This window comes from Salmo trutta, chromosome 17, assembly GCF_901001165.1.
Source record: "Salmo trutta chromosome 17, fSalTru1.1, whole genome shotgun sequence".
Taxonomy (NCBI): Eukaryota; Metazoa; Chordata; class Actinopteri; order Salmoniformes; family Salmonidae; genus Salmo; species Salmo trutta.
This window is the reverse complement of record NC_042973.1, coordinates 36071946-36089523: the sequence shown is the minus strand read 5'-3', so window position 1 is coordinate 36089523 and position 17578 is coordinate 36071946. Positions and strand designations below refer to the sequence as shown.

Sequence of the window (17578 nt, the reverse complement as noted above, 5' to 3'; positions counted from 1 at the left end):
TCACTCTGTTATTAGTACACCTGCGTGGTAATTTCTCTGTTGATGGACCTGACCTGAGTGCAATGGCAACCATGTACTGTGGAAATATGGTCTAGTAAATGTTGTTAAACTGGAACCTAGTTGTTGTGTAATTTTAAGTGAACACCCACAAGGTAAAATGTTATTTCTACGGGGTCTAGGGTTAAGGTTAGGATTAGTGTTAGAATTAGGTTTAGGAGCTAGGGTTAGGTTATGGTTAGATTTTTTTAAATTTTGAATGGAACTGAATTGTGTGTCCCCACAAGGTTAGCTTTACACGTGTGTGTGTGTGAGTGTGTGTGTGAGGGTGAGTGTGAGTGTGTGAGAGAGAGAGAGTAGAGAGAGAGAGAGAGAGAGAGAGAGAGAGAAAAAACAGAGTGAAAGTAAAAGCTATGACAGGTGTGTGTTGCTATTCACTCCGTCACCCGAATCCAAATTACTAACTAGCATGAACTTATTACACTGGTAGCCAATTGGAGAGAGATAAGGATAGGACAAGGAAGCTGACAGCATAAAATACCCACTGTTGGAGCAGCACCTTGGTGTGTGTGGGCAAGCACTTCTTTTGTTTGTTTTTGGAGTCGGAAGAGCACAACTGCTAGCACTGACAAAAACACTACACTCGCCTGTGTACAGAAGCACAGCTACTGTAGCTACACACCTAAAGTCATCTGAGAGAAGAGCGAGAGAGAGAGAGCGAGAGAGACAACACACCCATTGAACACAGGCCTGGTCGGACCCCATTCCACAGCTCTGGTAGGAAAACATGCTAAGCATTGTTAGGCAACCAGATTTGCTCCTGTTGTTAGTAGCTGTTATAATGACTGAATGTAGTGAAATCAATCTAATGTGAAATGGCTGGGCATAGAAATGAATGGGTGTTTTCATTAAGCAGACAGTAGGTATTTTAACTGTAACAAAGCAATGTAGGCATTACTTTAAGTGTCTTTCAAACTAGATTGTGCTTGTTTGGATTCATGTGTCTAACTGTATCAAGCTTTAATTGCCTGCAATGCTTCTTCAACTTCTTCAAGCATGACATAAATCTTTTAAAGAGCTGTTCATACGGTGTTAAAGAAGATGACTGATTTGAAATAATTGTGCGGCTTGCTTTTGAATTCCTGAAGAGAAAGGCCTATGCGTTGGTTTACAAGGTAAACGTGTTCATGGGCAAATTAACAGTACCAGTCAAAAGTTTGGACAAACCTACTCATTTACTTTATTTTGACTATTTTCTACATTGCAGATTAATAGTAAATAACACACATGGAATCATGTAGTAACCAAAAAAACTGTTAAACAAATCAAAATATATTTTCTATTGGAGATTCTTCAATTCATCTCAAATTTGGACTAATCAGACCAAAGGACAGATTTCCACCTGTCTAATGACCATTGCTTGTGTTTCTTGGCTCAATCAAGTTTCTTCTTATTATTGATGTCCTTTAGTAGTGGTTTCTTTGCAGCAATTTGACCTTGAAGAAACTTTTAAAGTTCTTGACATTTTCAGAATTGACTGACCTTCATGTCTTAAAATTAAAAAAGTTATGATGGACTGTCGTTTCTCTTTGCTTTTTCGAGCTGTTCTTGCCATAACATGGACTTGGTCTTTTACCAGAATTGTACTTTACTTGAATTGTAAATAAATCACTGACAGTGTCACCAGATAAGCACCCCCACACTATCACACCTCCTCCTCATCCATGCATCATGGTGGGAACTACACACGCAGAGATCATCCGTTCACCTACTCTCTGTCTCGCAAAGACATTGCGGTTGGAACCAAAATCTCAAATTTGGACTCATCAGACCTAAGGACATATTTCCACCGGTCTAATGTCCATTTGTCGTGTTTCTTGGCCCAAGCAAGTCTCTTCTTATTATTGGTGTCCTTTATTAGTGGTTTCTTTGCTTCTTCTGATTAACACAGTCGATTTTGAGATGTGTCTGTTACTTGAACTCTGTGAAGCATTTATTTGGGATGCAATTTCTGAGGTTGGTAACTCTAATGATGTCACGTCCTGACCATAGTAAGTTGTTATTTTCTATGGTAGAGTAGGTCAGGACGTGACAGGGGGTGTTTGTCTGTTTTTGTATTTCTATGTTCAGTTTCTAGTTTTGTATTTCTATGTAGGTGTTGTTTGGGTTGATCTCCAATTGGAGGCAGCTGATCCTCGTTACCTCTAATTGGAAGTCATATTTAAGTTGATGTTTGTCCCACCTGTTTTTGTGGATGATTATATTTTGAGTAGTGTGTTTCTCTCTGCGTCACGGTTTGTTGTTTTTGTGTTTCAAGTATTAGTGTATTGCATTTCAGTTTCACGTTAAATAAAATATGTGGAACTACGAACACGCTGCATTTTGGTCCGATCATTCAGACAGCTGTGACAAATGAACTTATCCTCTGCAACAGAGGTAACTCTGGGTCTTCCTTTCCTGTGGCGGTCCTCATGAGAGCCAGTTTCATCATAGCGCTTGATGGTTTTTGCAACTGCACTTGAAGAAACTTTAAAAGTTCTTGAAATTTTCCGCATTGACTGACCTTCATGCCTTAAAGTAATAATGGACTGTCATTTCTCTTTGCTTATTTCAGCTGTTCGTGCCATAATATTTACTTGGTCTTTTACCAAATAGGGCTATCTTCTGTATACAACCCCTACCTTGTCACAACACAACTGATTAGTTCAAATGCATTAAGAAGGAAAGAAATTCCACAAATTAAGTTTTAACAAGAACCACATGTTAATTGAAATGCATTCAAGGTGACTACCTCATGAAGCTGGTTGAGAGAATACCAACAGTGTGCAAAGTTGTCATCAAGGCAAAGGGTGGCTACTTTGAAGAATCTCAAATTTAAAATATATTTTGATTTGTTTAACCCTTTTTTGGTTACTACTTGATTCCAAATGTGTTATTTCATAGTGTTGATGTCTTCGGTATTATTCTACAATGTTGAAAATAGTAAAAATAAAGAAAAACCCTTGAATGAGTAGGTGTGTCCACACTTTTGACTGGTACTGTCATGGGCTCTGTTTTGCTTTGAGATATAAACTGCCCCTTTGAAAGAGAAGTACAAAAAAATGCTGGTCAGCTCTTTTTATACCACATAAATATGAAAAATGTTTTTTCTTAACCTCAATGTCAAAACAACCTTCTAAAATGTGCAACATATATTATTCATGTTTTCAAATGATTATCCATAAAGTTCTATTGGTTCTATTCCAGCACACTCTTGGAAAATGTTATGAAGCAATGCTATTTGAATCTGTTTCAGCACTGTCTGTAGGTCTCAATGTCATGTTTGACATTGGCTGTTACTTATACATGAGCTCATAGGGATGCAAACCTCAGCTCCAGATGAGCACTGATCTGTTACTGATTATATGCATGAAAGTCAAACTACTATTTTGCAGTGGTGTAAAGTACTTAAGTAAAAATACTTTAAAGTACTACTTAAGTAGTTTTTGGGGGGTATCTGTACTTTACTTTACTATTTATATATTTTTTACAACTTTTACTTCACTGCATTCCTAAAGAAAATAATTTACTTTTTACTCCATACATTTTCCCTGACACCAAAAGGTACTCATTAGATTTTGAAAGGTTGGCAGAACAGGAAAATGGTCCAATTCACACACTTATCAAGATAACATCAATGGTCATCTCTACTGTCTCTGATCTGGTGGACTCACTAAAAACAAATGCTACGTTTGTAAAATATGTCTGAGTGTTGGAGTGTGCCACTGGCTATCCGTAAAAAAAATATTTCAAAAACACATGCCGTCTGGTTTGCTTAACATAAGCAATTATTTTTACTTTTACTTTTGATAGTTAAGTATTTTTTGCAATTACATGTACTTTTATACTAAAGTATATTTAAACAAAATAATTGTAGACTTTTACTCAAGTAGTATTTAACTAGGTGACTCACTTTTACTTGAGTCATTTTCTATTAAGGTATCTTTTCTTTCACTCAAGTATGACAATTGGGTACATTCAAATACTGCTGTTTTGTTTTAGGTTGAATGACTGTACCTGATTACAACCTACTCTACAGTAATCACCTAGCATTGGTTGTAACTTGCATCAGTTGATATAAAACTCCACAGAGTGTATCTGTCCTCAGACACTTCAGAGCCAGGAAAGAGTGACCTGCCTGCACTTGCTTGTTGCTTACCTGAAGTGACATTGATCAGTGATCGTACTATTGTCTGTTTACTTCCTTCATCTGTAAGCCTTTCCTCATGGTTTAACATAATTATGTTATGAAACTTTGTTTGTTTGTTTGGTGATATGCACAGTTAGTGAATATTGATCAGAGGTCAATTTCCAAAGCGCTTTGTCTAGCTAACATGGAACTTTATGACTCATCCCTGAATAGTTCACACCATGTATCGTTAACCTTCAACTGTCTAGGAGACTATAGAAAATAGAAACTACTACCTGATGATAGGGACATGCTAACTAAACAGTCAGGAATACAATGCCAGCAGTCTACTTCCATGTACAGTCTTCAGGCTGCTCAGACTAGACAGCAGGCAAACAGACAGTAGACTGCACTGATGGTAACCAAAGCGTACATTTGGCAAGATGTCAATAGGATCTAGATCTGAACCCAACACTTGGCCTGATCTGTCAAAGGCCATATACCTCTTGTGAAAATTATACTCAGGGATCTTGACTCAAGTTCTTGGGAAACTGGTTTTGGATTGAGGAAGACAGTATAATTTATTATTAATAAATGTTTTGCTTTTTCTTTGGTTATTGTATGTTTTTTCACTGCTCAAATCTTATGGTGGTTTGCGACTCAAAAGAAACCTCAATTGCTTGGTCACAAAACAGAAAAGTTTGGAAACCCCTGGACTCGACAAACACTAAAATATGTGACAAAGTCGTTGCAAGTACTGTGGTGCAGCCACTCCACCTTCCTCTTATATACTCGTCACAGGCCTCAGTGCCGACCTCCAACTTTTATAATGTATACTGAACAAAACAATGAATGCAACATGCAACAATTTCAAAGATTTTATTGAGCTACAGTTCATATAAGGACATAGATTCATTTGGCCCTAATTTATGGATTTCACATGACTGGACATGTGTGCAATGGGGAGCCAGGCCCAGCCAATCAGAATGACTTTTTCCCCACAAAAGGGCTTTATTATAGACATAAATACGCCTCAGCACACAGTATATATTTACATATTGAATGCAAATATGGTTGTGGTGAACGGTTTTCTCAACAACAGTTCAATGAACGTAACCATGTTGTTGACCCACTACGGCCAACACTTCACGGGCAGTCAAGGGAGTGATATGGAGAAGAGTATACCATGGTCCACATACCGTACTGTAGCACTACTGTCTTTCTATAAATATTCAAATTAGTATTCACTGATGTTATTTATGTTGCATTTACTTTTACAATGTCACTTCTTTATCAATTCTTTAGACCGTGTCATTAAAGTCAAAGGGGGCCAACCAACTTTCTGGTAGAGAATGCAGTGATGAGTACTAAAATTGTCTCCCGTATAATGTGCAGTGTGCTATGATAAACTGCATCTAATGGCTTTAATGAAGTGGCAGCTGCGTTCATATAGATGATGTCACCATAGTGTAGGACCGATAGGAACATCGACTGAGAAATCTGCTTTCTACTATTTAGCTAGAGGCAAGACCTATTTCTATAGAAGAAGCCCATTTTTATTCTCAACTTCTTAACTCATCAATATGCTTTTTAAAAGACAGCTTTTCATCAATCCAGATGCCCAGATATGTGTAAGCACGGACATGATCAATATAGACACCATCCAAAGTGCACATGCATAAATCATCAGACTTAATTTTATGCGCTCTAGAGAACAACATATATTTAGTTTGACCTTTATTCAGTACAAATTTCTGGTCAGTAAAGTTTTTCTATAATACAATGAAGGAAGACTGTAGTATAGATAGAGCCTGTTCAACAGTGGGGGCAATAGCATACTCAACAGTATCATCGGCATACAAGTGTAGGTCACATTTGTTTATGATAGTCGATAGTTAATGTTAACAGTAAAAAGCATAGGACCCAGAATCGACCACTGCGGGACACCTTCTGTAAGGAAACCTGATTTAACACCATCAGTAGATATACATTGAGTTCTATTTGTCAAGCAATTTTTAAACCAGTTACATGCAACCTGGTCTAGGCCAATTGAGGAAAGCCTCTGAATTAGCAATGAGTGATCAACAGTATCGAAAGCCTTTGACAGGTCAATGAAGACGGCAGAACAATGTTGATTTTTATCCATGCAGGTAACCACATCATTTATACCTAGGGATGAAGCAGAGATAGTGCTATGACCTGATCAAAAACCTGAATGATGAACGCTATACTGTATATAGAAAAGTATGTGGACACCCCTTCAAATTAGTGGATTGGACTATTTCAGACATACCGTTGCTGACAGGTATATGAAATCGAGCACGCAACCATGCAATCTCCATGCTCAAACATTTGCAGTAGAATGGCCTTACTAAAGAGCATCAAGCTCACAGAATGGGATCGCCGAGTGCGGAAGCACGTAGTGCGTAAAAGTAGTCTGTCCTCAGTTCCAATACTCACTAGTGAGTTCCAAAATGCCTCTGGAAACAACGTCAGCACAATAACTGTTCATCGGGAGTTTCATGAAATGGGTTTCCATGGCCGAGCAGCTGTACACAAGCCTACGATCACCATGCGCAATGCCAAGAGTCGGCTGAAGTGGTGTAAAGCTTGCCGCCATTGGAATCTGGAGCAGTGGAAATGTGTTCTCTAGAGTGATGAATCACGCTTCACCATCTGGAAGTCTGAAGGACGAATCTGGGTTTGGCGGAAGCCAGGAGAACGCTACCTACCCCAATGCATAGTGCCAACTGTAAAGTTTGGTGGAGGACGAATAACGGTCTGGAGCTATTTTTCATGGTTCCAACTAGGCCCCTTAGTTCAAGTGAAGGGAAATCTTAATGCTACGTCATACAATGACATTCTACACAAATCTGTGCTTCCAACTTTCTGGCAACAGTTTGAGGAAGGCCCTTACCTGTTTCAGCATGACAATGCTCCGTGCACAAAGCGAGGTCCATACAGAAATGGTTTGTCGAGATCGGTGTGGAAGAACTTAATTGGCCTACACAGAGCCCTGACCTCAACCCCATCGGACACCTTTGGGATGAATTAGAATGCTGACTCCTTGCCAGGCCTAATCGCCCAACATCATTGCCAGACCTTGCTAATGCTCTTGTGTCTGATTGGAAGCAAGTCCCTGCAGCAATGTTCCAAATTCTAGTGGAAAGCATTCCCAGAAGAGTGGAGTCTGTTATAGTAGTAAATTGGGCACCAACTCCAAATTAATGCAAATGGTTTTGGAATGAGATGTTCGACGAGCAGGTGTCCACATACTTTTCGTCATGTAGTGTGCATTTAGAATACATTTCAAAGATAACAAAGATCTTAGCTGAGAATGAATCAAGGATTCTAATATTTTAGCTTGGCAAGAAAGTTTAGAAATAGGCCGCCACCTTTGTGAAGGGAAAGTACATGGGCCGCCTTCCAAACTCCGGGAGTATCACATCATTAAATATAACTAACCCATTTCATTCTAGCATCAGAAGAACAAATAGGCATACAGTGCAATCAGAAAGTATTCAGACCCCTTGACTTTTCCACATTTTGTCACGTTACACCCCTATTCTAAAATGGATTTTGAAAAAAATCCCTCATTAATCTACACACAATACCATATAATGATGAAGCGAAAAACAGATTTTTTTTTACAAATGTATTAAAATAAATAATAAAAAAACAGAAATACCTTATTTACAAAAGTATTCAGACCCTTTGCTATGAGACTCAAAATTGAGCTCAGGTGCATCCTGTTTCCATTTATCATCCTTGATTGGAGTCAACCTGTGATAAATTCAATTGATTGGGCATGATTTGGAAAGGCACATACCTGTCTATATAAGGTCCCACAGTTGACAGTGCATGTCAGAGCAAAAACCAAGCCATGAGGTTGAAGGAATTGTCCGTGGAGCTCAGAGACAGGATTGTGTTGAGGCACAGATCTGGGGAAGGGTACCAAACAATGTCTGTAGCATTGAAGGTCTCCAAGAACACAGTGGCCTATATTATTCTTAAATGGAAGAGGTTTGGAACCAACAAGAATCTTCCTAACTGAGCAATCAGGGGAGAAGGGCCTTAGTCAGGGAGGTGACCAAGAACCCAATGGTCATTCTGACAGAGCTTCAGAGTTCGTCTGTGGAGATGGGAAACCTTCCAGAAGGACAACCATCTCTGCAGCACTCCACCAATCAGGCCTTTATGGTAGAGTGGCTAGACGGAAGCCACTCCTCAGTAAAAGGCACATGACAGCCCGCTTAGAGTTTGCCAAAAGGCACCTAAAGACTCTCAGACCATGAGAAACAATATTCTCTGGTCTGATGAAACCAAGATTGAATTCTTTGGCCTGAATGCCAAGCAACTACTGTGAAGCGTGGTTGTGGTAGCATCATGCTGTGGGGATGTTTTTCAACAGCAGGGACTGGGAGACTAGTCAGGATCAAGGGAAAGAGGGAACAGAGCAAAGTACAGAGAGATCCTTAAGGAAAACTTTCTCCAGAGCGCTCAGGACCTCAGACTGGGGCAAAGGTTCAGTTTCCAACAGGACAACAACTCTCAGCACACAGCCAAGACAATGCAGGAGTGGCTTCGGGAGAAGTCTCTGAATGCCCTTGAGTGGCCCAGCCAGAGCCCAGACTTGAATACGATTGAACATCTCTGGAGAGACCTGAAAATAGATGTGCTGCCACGCTCCCCATCCAACCTGACAGAGCTTGAGAGGATCTGCAGAGAAGAATGGGAGAAACTACCCAAATACAGGTGTGCCAAGCTTATAGCATCATATCCAAGAAGACTGTAATAACTGTAATAACTGGGGGCTGTAATAAATGCCAAAGGTGATTCAACTAAGTACTAAGTAAAGGGTCTGAATACTTATGTAAATGTGATATTTCATTATTATTATTTTTTTTAATTTGCAGAAAATTCTAAAAACCTGTTTTTACTTTGTCATTATGGGGTATTGTGTGTAGATTGATGAGGGGGGAAACGATTTAATCAATTTTATAATAAATTGTAGAATAATTGAAGGGGTCTGAATACTTTCCGAATGCACTGTGTATTTATGCAAAACAGACACCCACACTCTCTCTATACTAACTCCTTCTGCACTTTCACAACTGTTAATGTTGTAATTTAGACATATCTCATTTGCAAACATCTCAACTCACTATGGGGAATAACACTGTCTATGTGCACTGTGTGTGATTACGTGGCAGCCTACCAATCACCTTGTTTGGGGTTTTACTCCATACGGACTGTACGTGTCTTTCTCCCCCAGCTCTGGACCATGGTCCGTCATACCACCTGTATCATGAGCATCCCTTCCACTGCCAGCATTGAGAGCCAGCTGCCCACAACATGGAGCTCCTACCCCTGCCCAGACAGTGAGGACTTGTTTGGTTACTCAATGGCTCTTTTAGTAAATTGCTCTGCTGGTTTAATTATTTACAAGTACCTGGGCTAGCCAGAGTTAATATTTTTTCACAACACCCCCAGCACACTCGAAGACTGAAAATTTGATATGCTACTCACAGCTATTGCAAAATGCACCTAACCTCTATCTTCAACCCTATCCCCAGTTTCCACAGTGATGCCCGGTTACACCAGTCGCCTGTGGTCCCAGGACTACAAGCCTCAGTATTGGTCAAAGTACCTGGTGTGGCAATGGCTACAGCAGATGGTGGACATGCACCAGATTGACGCTGCCAGCATCCACTTCCAGAACTTTGATGTGGACGGCCGTCAACTGTGCAGCATGACCTACCAGGACTTCACACGCGCCACGGGCACCATGGGGCCTATCCTCTACCAAAGCCTCAATGAGCTCAAATGGAGCGGTACGTTGACACATTGGACAAAGCTGTAACGTCCTCTGTTATTGTTGGTGTCTTATGTTTATCAGAATGGAGGCCAGGTCTGTCCATGTATTGTAAAAACATACTGTTAGTGATACATTTGGTCTTCAGATGTTTGTATGTAGTATTTCATTTCAACACTATTTGAGTCGGTTAGAAAACCACAAACAAACAAGAACAGACAGTTGAACCAGTGTACGGTGGAAGGATCAAGGATTTAAGATTTCAGCATCAAGTTTGATTACATGCAACACAAAATAAAGAAGGGTGTTGTTACTGTCAGTGTAATAACAATGACCTCTTGTTTCTCCATGTCATCCCTACACAGGACAGTATCCTGGTGTGGAGTTTAACCCACTGAACATTATCAAATCAGAGCTAGATGGTAAGAGCTGTCAAAAGCATACAAACCCAGAGAGGATTTAGTACATTGTTTTTCACATGTCCTTTATTCAAAACGCACTGTTGCATGCTTATAAAATTGTAATTTATAAAGTTATAGAATATATACAATGCTTCAGACCCTCGTAGAGAACGGGGAGTCTATAGAACAGAGAGACTCTAGATCAGGGTTCCCCAACTGGCGGGCCTTGTGCCTGGATTTGGCCCGTAGGTGGTTTTATTTGGCCCCAAGCAACAACAACAACAAAAATAATAATAATGTTTTTTGGAATTTCCATTGTTGGAATTTAAAGACTAAAAACAACAGGAAAGCAGTTCCAAGTGATTTTAATTTGGAAATATTTTTCCAAGCATTCACACGCATAATAGAGAGACATATGTGATCGTATACAAATAATAATAATGAATAATAATTGATTGGATTTATAAAGCACTTTTCTACCAAATGAGGTACTCAAAGCGCTTTGCAAACAGTAATAGGGGGAAACTCAACTCACCTCATCCTCCATCAATGTGTAACACCCACTTCAGTTATGCACGGCGACCATTTTGTACTAGAACTCTCACCACACATCAGTTATCATGTGGAGAGGTGAGGAGTGATATATGCCAATTGCGAATGAGGAGGATGATTAGGTGGCCATGATGGAATGTGGCCAGTTTGGGAATTTAGCCATAACACCGGGGTGAACACCTCTACTTTTACAATAACCGCCATGGGATTTTAAATGACGACAGTGTCAGGACACCCGTGTTAACATCCTGTCCAAAAGACGGCACCATACGCAGGACAATATTCCCAAATGTAATCAAGGTTTGTAATGATGTCCGTATGGGAGTTGCAACGATGGGAAAAGACTGTAACTACCAACTGGATATCATGAAAATTGGGGAGAAAAAGGGGGTAAAAAGTAAAAGAAAAATGAAACAATTTGTTTGAAATCATTATGTTTTAGACAAATATTATATCTGTTTAGGCTTCTGCGGTCAATTTGCAGTCTAAAAATATACAGTACTATTCAAAAGTTTGGACATACATACTCATTCAAGGGTTTTTCTATATATGTTCTACATCGTAGTGAAGACATCAAAACTATGAAATAACACATATGGAATCATATAGTAAAAAAAAGTATATAATATTTTTTAGATTTTAGATTATTCAAGGTAGACACGCTTTGCCTTGATGACAGCTTAGTGGGACTATAATGTGGTAGCAATGCTGGTTAAGTGTGCCTTGAATTGTAAATAAATCACTGACAGTGTCACCAGATAAGCACCCCCACACTATCACACTTCCTCCTCATCCATGCACCATGGTGGGAACTACACACGCAGAGATCATCCGTTCACCTACTCTCTGTCTCGCAAAGACATTGCGGTTGGAACCAAAAAGCTCAAATTTGGACTCATCAGGACTAAAGACATATTTCCACCGGTCTAATGTCCATTGCTTGTGTTTCTTGGCCCAAGCAAGTCTCTTCTTATTATTGGTGTTCTTTGTAGTGGTTTCTTTGCTTCTTCTGATTCACACAGTCGATTTTGAGATGTGTCTGTTACTTGAACTCTGTGAAGCATTTATTTCGGATGCAATTTCTGAGGTTGGTAATTCTAATGAACTTATCCTCTGCAACAGAGGTAACTCTGGGTCTTCCTTTCCTGTGGCGGTCCTCATGAGAGCCAGTTTCATCATAGCGCTTGATGGTTTTTGCAACTGCACTTGAAGAAACATTCAAAGTTCTTGACATTTTCCACGTTGACTGACCTTCATGCCTTAAAGTAATAATGGACTGTCATTTCTCTTTGCTTATTTCAGCTGTTCTTGCCATAATATTTACTTGGTCTTTTACCAAATAGGGCTATCTTCTGTATACCACCCCTACCTTGTCACAACACAACTGATTGGCTCAAACGCAGGAAAGAATGAAAGAAATTCCACAAAATAACTTTTAACAAGGCACACCGGTTAATTGAAATGCATTCCAGGTGACTACCTCATGAAGCTGGTTAAATAATGCCAAGAGTGTGCAAAGCTGTCATCAAAGCATAGCGTGGCTACTTTGAAGAATTTCAAATAGAAAATATATTGTGATTTGTTTAGCACTTTTTTGGTTACTACATGATTCCAAATGTGTTATTTCATAGTTCTGATGTCTTCACTATTATTCTACAATGTTGAAAATAGTAAAAAGAAAATAAAAAACCTGGAATCAGTAGGCGTGTCCAAACTTTTGACTGGTACTGTATATTTATAAAAAAATTGTCCCCGCAGATGAATCTAGTTGATGATCCCTGCTCTAGAGAAACATTGGGACACATGAGTAATATACTTCAAGTCATCTCTTACAAGCCCATCCAGTCATGACGTAGGCCTATCTGTGCTTGTCTCAACATGTTTGACACTAGTTAAAAAATTAAGTAAGTTAAATCTAGTCTGTGATTTCAATAAACTCTTGAGATGTTACTTTATGCCTCTTATTAAGTAAATGTAAGCTTTATGTGCTCTCCTCTCCTCATAGATCTCCCTTGTCCATTCCCAGAACCTAGCATATATCCTGCAGGTAGGTACCACATTGGAATGCATAGGAGAGACTTAAAAATGCAACATTTTAACTATATTATATATTATATTATTGCTGGACCAATGTGAATTTGAAACATAAGACATCATTGAGCAAAGTGACAATTCAAGGCTATTGAGTAAAGTCCATGAACGTTCAATAAGTGATAATTTTGGGAATGGGCCAGCTGAGTTTACTCCTTCACTGAACAATGCCACTGAGCAAACAATGTATGACAATACAACTGAACAAGCTAATCCTGTAAATGTTTCCCGCACCCATTGTCACGCCCTGACCTTAGAGTTCCTTTTTATGTCTCTATTTTGGTTTGGTCAGGGCGTGAGTTGGAGTGGCCATTCTATGTTCTATTTTCTATGTTTTGTATTTCTTTGTTTTGGCAGGGTATGGTTCTCAATCAGGGACAGCTGTCTATCGTTGTCTCTGATTGGGAACCATACTTAGGCAGACCTTTTTCCCACCTGTCCTTGTGGGTAGTTAACTTTGTTTGTGGCACTTTGCCCTGTAAGCTTCACGGTCGTTTTGTTTATTGGTTTTGCTGGCGACATTCAATAAAGAGGAAAATGTATGCTCACCACGCTGCACCTTGGTCTACTTCATCCGACGGACGTGACACCCATGCAATTGTACAGTATTGGGTTCCATAGAATTAATATGGAATGCGTAAGTCATAGCGGTACAAGGGTTAAAACGTATGAGTTAAAGCTCTGTGTGATTAGTTGGTTGGACTACTATTATGCTAGACCCACTAGTGGGTTTGATTGTCACATGTACCAAATATATTGAATGTCTTCATTTTAATTTGTTGTAAGCATCTGCTTAATGACCATGTGTCTATTAATTTACTTTCAGACACAAAGGGATCTCACATTCACCCTCACCAGATCAAAAAACACAGTGAGTAGTATTTATCATCTTCAATACTATCGTTCCTTATCTTTTAATGTAAATGCTCAATCGGATGATGGCTACATGCTGAACGTTTTGCCTATGCTATAACTGATGTGCAGTAGATTGTTCTAATGTCCACCACCCATGTGTTTCTCCTCAGACCCCCAGGGGACCCACCTGTGGGAGTTCATTAGGGACATTCTGCTGAACCCAGAGCGGAACGCAGGCCTGCTCAAGTGGGAGGACCGGACAGATGGCGTGTTCCGTTTCCTCAAGTCAGAGGATGTTGCTCAGCTGTGGGGCAAGAAGAAGAACAACAGCACCATGACCTACGAGAAGCTCAGCCGAGCTATGAGGTAAAGATTGAAGGGATTAGGGAGTTTTGATGTTTATTTCCTGGTTTGCATCTTAAGAAGGCAGTCATTTTGGCTGTTCCATTAACCTCCCTGTCCATACCTTTCCAGATATTACTACAAACGGGAAATCCTGGAACACGTGGATGGCCGAAGGCTGGTCTACAAGTTTGGAAAAAATGCACAAGGATGGAGGTTGTCAGAAAAGTAAAAGAGTCTGTAGGACACCTCTACACTATTTTGTGCTTTATTTTTGCCTGTCTTTGTTTGTTTTTTATTTTAATGTGTCACTGTGATGTTTTACTATGTTGTTGTTTTACAAAGAGGAGCAGAATGCCTTGCTGCAACTCTTGACATTTGTTGGAGCTTTGTATGATATTTGGTTTACATTTGGTTAAGAAAGACTACATTTAATTGCTTACCCAGCTAGCACATAATGTTCTGAGAACCAAATGTTTCTGAGAGCTTGGTGACAGCGGGGTTGTCATATGGTTATTTGCATACAACTTTCTGGGAATGGTGCAGGATAGTTGCTTGACTGTGGAACATTCTCGGCACATTTAAGGAACTTAAATGTGGTATTTCATTACTTTAACTGAATGTTTCCGAAAAGTTCAAACATGGTTGGATTTAATGTCAATTTTGTTAATGTTCTAGGAATGTTCTCCAACTAGTTTGACATTGGGAATGTTCTAAAATAGTTCAGAGAATGTTAAGAAACAACAGTCTTCTGTGGGAATTTCAGTACTTCAGCATAATGTTTTCTGCAGGTTTCATGTTCTCAGAGTGTTAAGAAAATGGTTCATAAAAACTACAAGAACATTAGTAACTTTCTAAGAATGTTATTTAAAAACATTTCATTCTTAGCACCAACAAAACTTTCTTTATCCTCTATCTTGTTAAGTGTGTTCAGGTGTGTTGGCCTCGCCCACTTATTGGTCACACCTGATCTTTATTAATGCTTGTTTCCTTTCAAATGGGGTCTGTTTGAATAGACTGAAATGAACATGGCATGCTAGCTCCATCCTGGTTGCGCAGTGGAGTAATTCCATGGATAGAGAACCGAAGACTCTAGGTACTGAATTTCACTGACGTTGTGCCACAACAAAAAATACATGTGTTTGCAAATTAATTTCTGTGTCCTATCTAGGGTTGCAAAGGGAGGGTATTTTACTGGAAACTTTCTAAGTTTACCAGTAAACTACCAGAATTTTGATATCTTTAAATGATGTAATCTACCATAAGATACCATATCTATTGGTCTTTTTGGAGTATTTCATAAAATCACTGGTGTCTGTAATTATCTCTGTCCTGTTTTCTGGCCTTATCACATGGAAAATATATGAAATAATTAAATACAATTATTTAAAAATAAAATGAATGAGAAAGCTGTAAAATATCATCCTAAATATAAACCATCCAACTTAGTGAATACCATTGGTGTCACGTCCTGACCAGCAGAGGGAGGTATGGTATCAGTTTTGGGTCAGGATGTGGCAGGTTTTTTGTATGTTAAGGGATTTGTGTTGGTGATTAGACTCCAAATTGAAGGCAGGTGTGTTGAGTTGCCTTTGATTGGGAGTTCTATATAGTGGTGTGTGTTTTTCTTTGGGGTTGTGGGTAGTTGTTTTTGCACTGCGTTCATATAGCCTGTAAAACTGTTGCTGTTGTCATCTTTATTGTTTTGTTAGTGAATACTTTACTTTTTGTGAAATTAAAACCATGAGTATCCACATACCCGCTGCGCCTTGGTCTTCTCTCCATGACAACTTCTGTGACAGAACTACCCACCACCAAAGGACCGAGAAGCGGAGAAGAGGACAGAGGCAAGTGAAGGAGAAAAGTTGGAAGCAGTGCGCTCGGGAGGTGATGGATTCCTGGTCGCTGGAAATACTGGAGGAGAGGATTGACTGGACATGGGAGCAATTGCGGGTGCACTGCGACAACCTGCCTGGGAGGCAGGTAGAGCCCGAGAGGCAGCCCCAATAAATTTTTTTGGGGGGGCACAAGGGCTGTTTGGCAGGGCGAGATGGGAGACCCAGGCCAGCTCCCCGTACCCTTTTTGGAAGAAAACACACCGGACAGGTCCCGTGCTTTGGGGTAGGTGCAGTGGTGAGGCCTGGCATTTTCAGGCCGGTAAACGCAGTACCAGCGCCCCGCATGTGCCAGGGGAGTATGAGCATTGAGCCTGAAGGGGTGATGCCAACCGTGAGCTCAAGACCGCCAGTGCGCCTCTACGGTCCGGTGTTTCCCACTAAACGCACTAGCATTGAGGTGCGTGTCTCCAGGCTGGCATGTCCAGTACCAGCCCCACGCATCAGGAGTCTAGTGCGTTAGCCCAGCCTCGCCAGTCAACAGTCACCAGAGCTGCCCGCCAGTCAAGAGTCACCAGAACTACCCACCACCAAAGGACCAAGCAGCGGAGAAGAGGACAGAGGCAAGTGAAGGAGGAATGTTGGAAGCAGCGCGCTCGGGAGGTGATGGATTCCTGGTCGGTGGAAGTATTAGAGGAAAGGATTGACTGGACATGGGAGCAGTTGCGGGTCCACTGTGACAACCTGCCTGGGAGGCAGGTAGAACCCGAGAGGCAGCCCCAATAATTTTTTAGGGGGGGCACAAGGTCTATTTGGCGGGGCGAGATTGGAGCCCCAGGCCAGCTCCCCGTACCCTTGTAGGGCAGACTGGACAGGTCCCGTGCTTTGGGGTTGGGGCTGTGGTGAGGCCTGGGATTTTCAGGCCGGTAGGCACAGTACCAGCGCCCCGCATGTGCCAGGGCGAAGTAGGCATTGAGCCGGAAGGGGTGATGACAACCCTGCGCTCAAGATCGCCAGTGCGCCTCTACGGTCCGGTGTTTCCCGCTAAACGCACTAGCATGGAGGTGCGTGTCTCCAGGCTGGCATGTCCAGTACCAGCCCCACACATCAGGAGTCTAGTGCGTCAGCCCAGCCTCGCCAGTCACAAGAGCTGCCCGCCAGTCAAGAGTCACCAGAGCTGCCCGCCAGTCAAGAGTCGCCAGAGCTGCCCGCCAGTCGTAAGTCGCCAGAGCTGCCCGCCAGTCGTAAGTCGCCAGAGCTGCCCGCCAGTCAAGAGTCGCCAGAGCTGCCCGCCAGTCGTAAGTCGCCAGAGCTGCCCGCCAGTCGTAAGTCGCCAGAGCTGCCCGCCAGTCGTAAGTCGCCAGAGCCGCCCGCCAGTCAGGAGCCGCCAGAGCCGCCCGCTAGTCAGGAGCCGCCAGAGCCGCCGCTAGTCAGGAGCCGCCAGAGTGGCCCGTCTGCCCGGAGATGCCAGAGTGGCCCGTCTGCCCGGAGATGCCAGGGTGGCCCGACTGCCCGGAGATGC

General features: G+C 41.3%; 1 protein-coding gene across 1 annotated transcript; it reads left to right on the top strand.

Moving 5' to 3' along the window:
- Positions 1 to 398: 398 nt before the first annotated feature.
- LOC115152129 (ETS homologous factor) lies at positions 399 to 15637 on the top strand. The gene is made up of 8 exons (XM_029696668.1): positions 399 to 774; positions 9441 to 9546; positions 9742 to 9999; positions 10346 to 10402; positions 12939 to 12980; positions 13851 to 13895; positions 14050 to 14245; positions 14354 to 15637. The coding sequence occupies exons 2-8, from the start codon at positions 9450 to 9452 to the stop codon at positions 14451 to 14453; spliced, it is 795 nt and encodes a 264-aa protein (XP_029552528.1). The 5' UTR covers positions 399 to 774; positions 9441 to 9449; the 3' UTR covers positions 14454 to 15637.
- The last annotated feature ends 1941 nt before the right edge of the window (positions 15638 to 17578 follow it).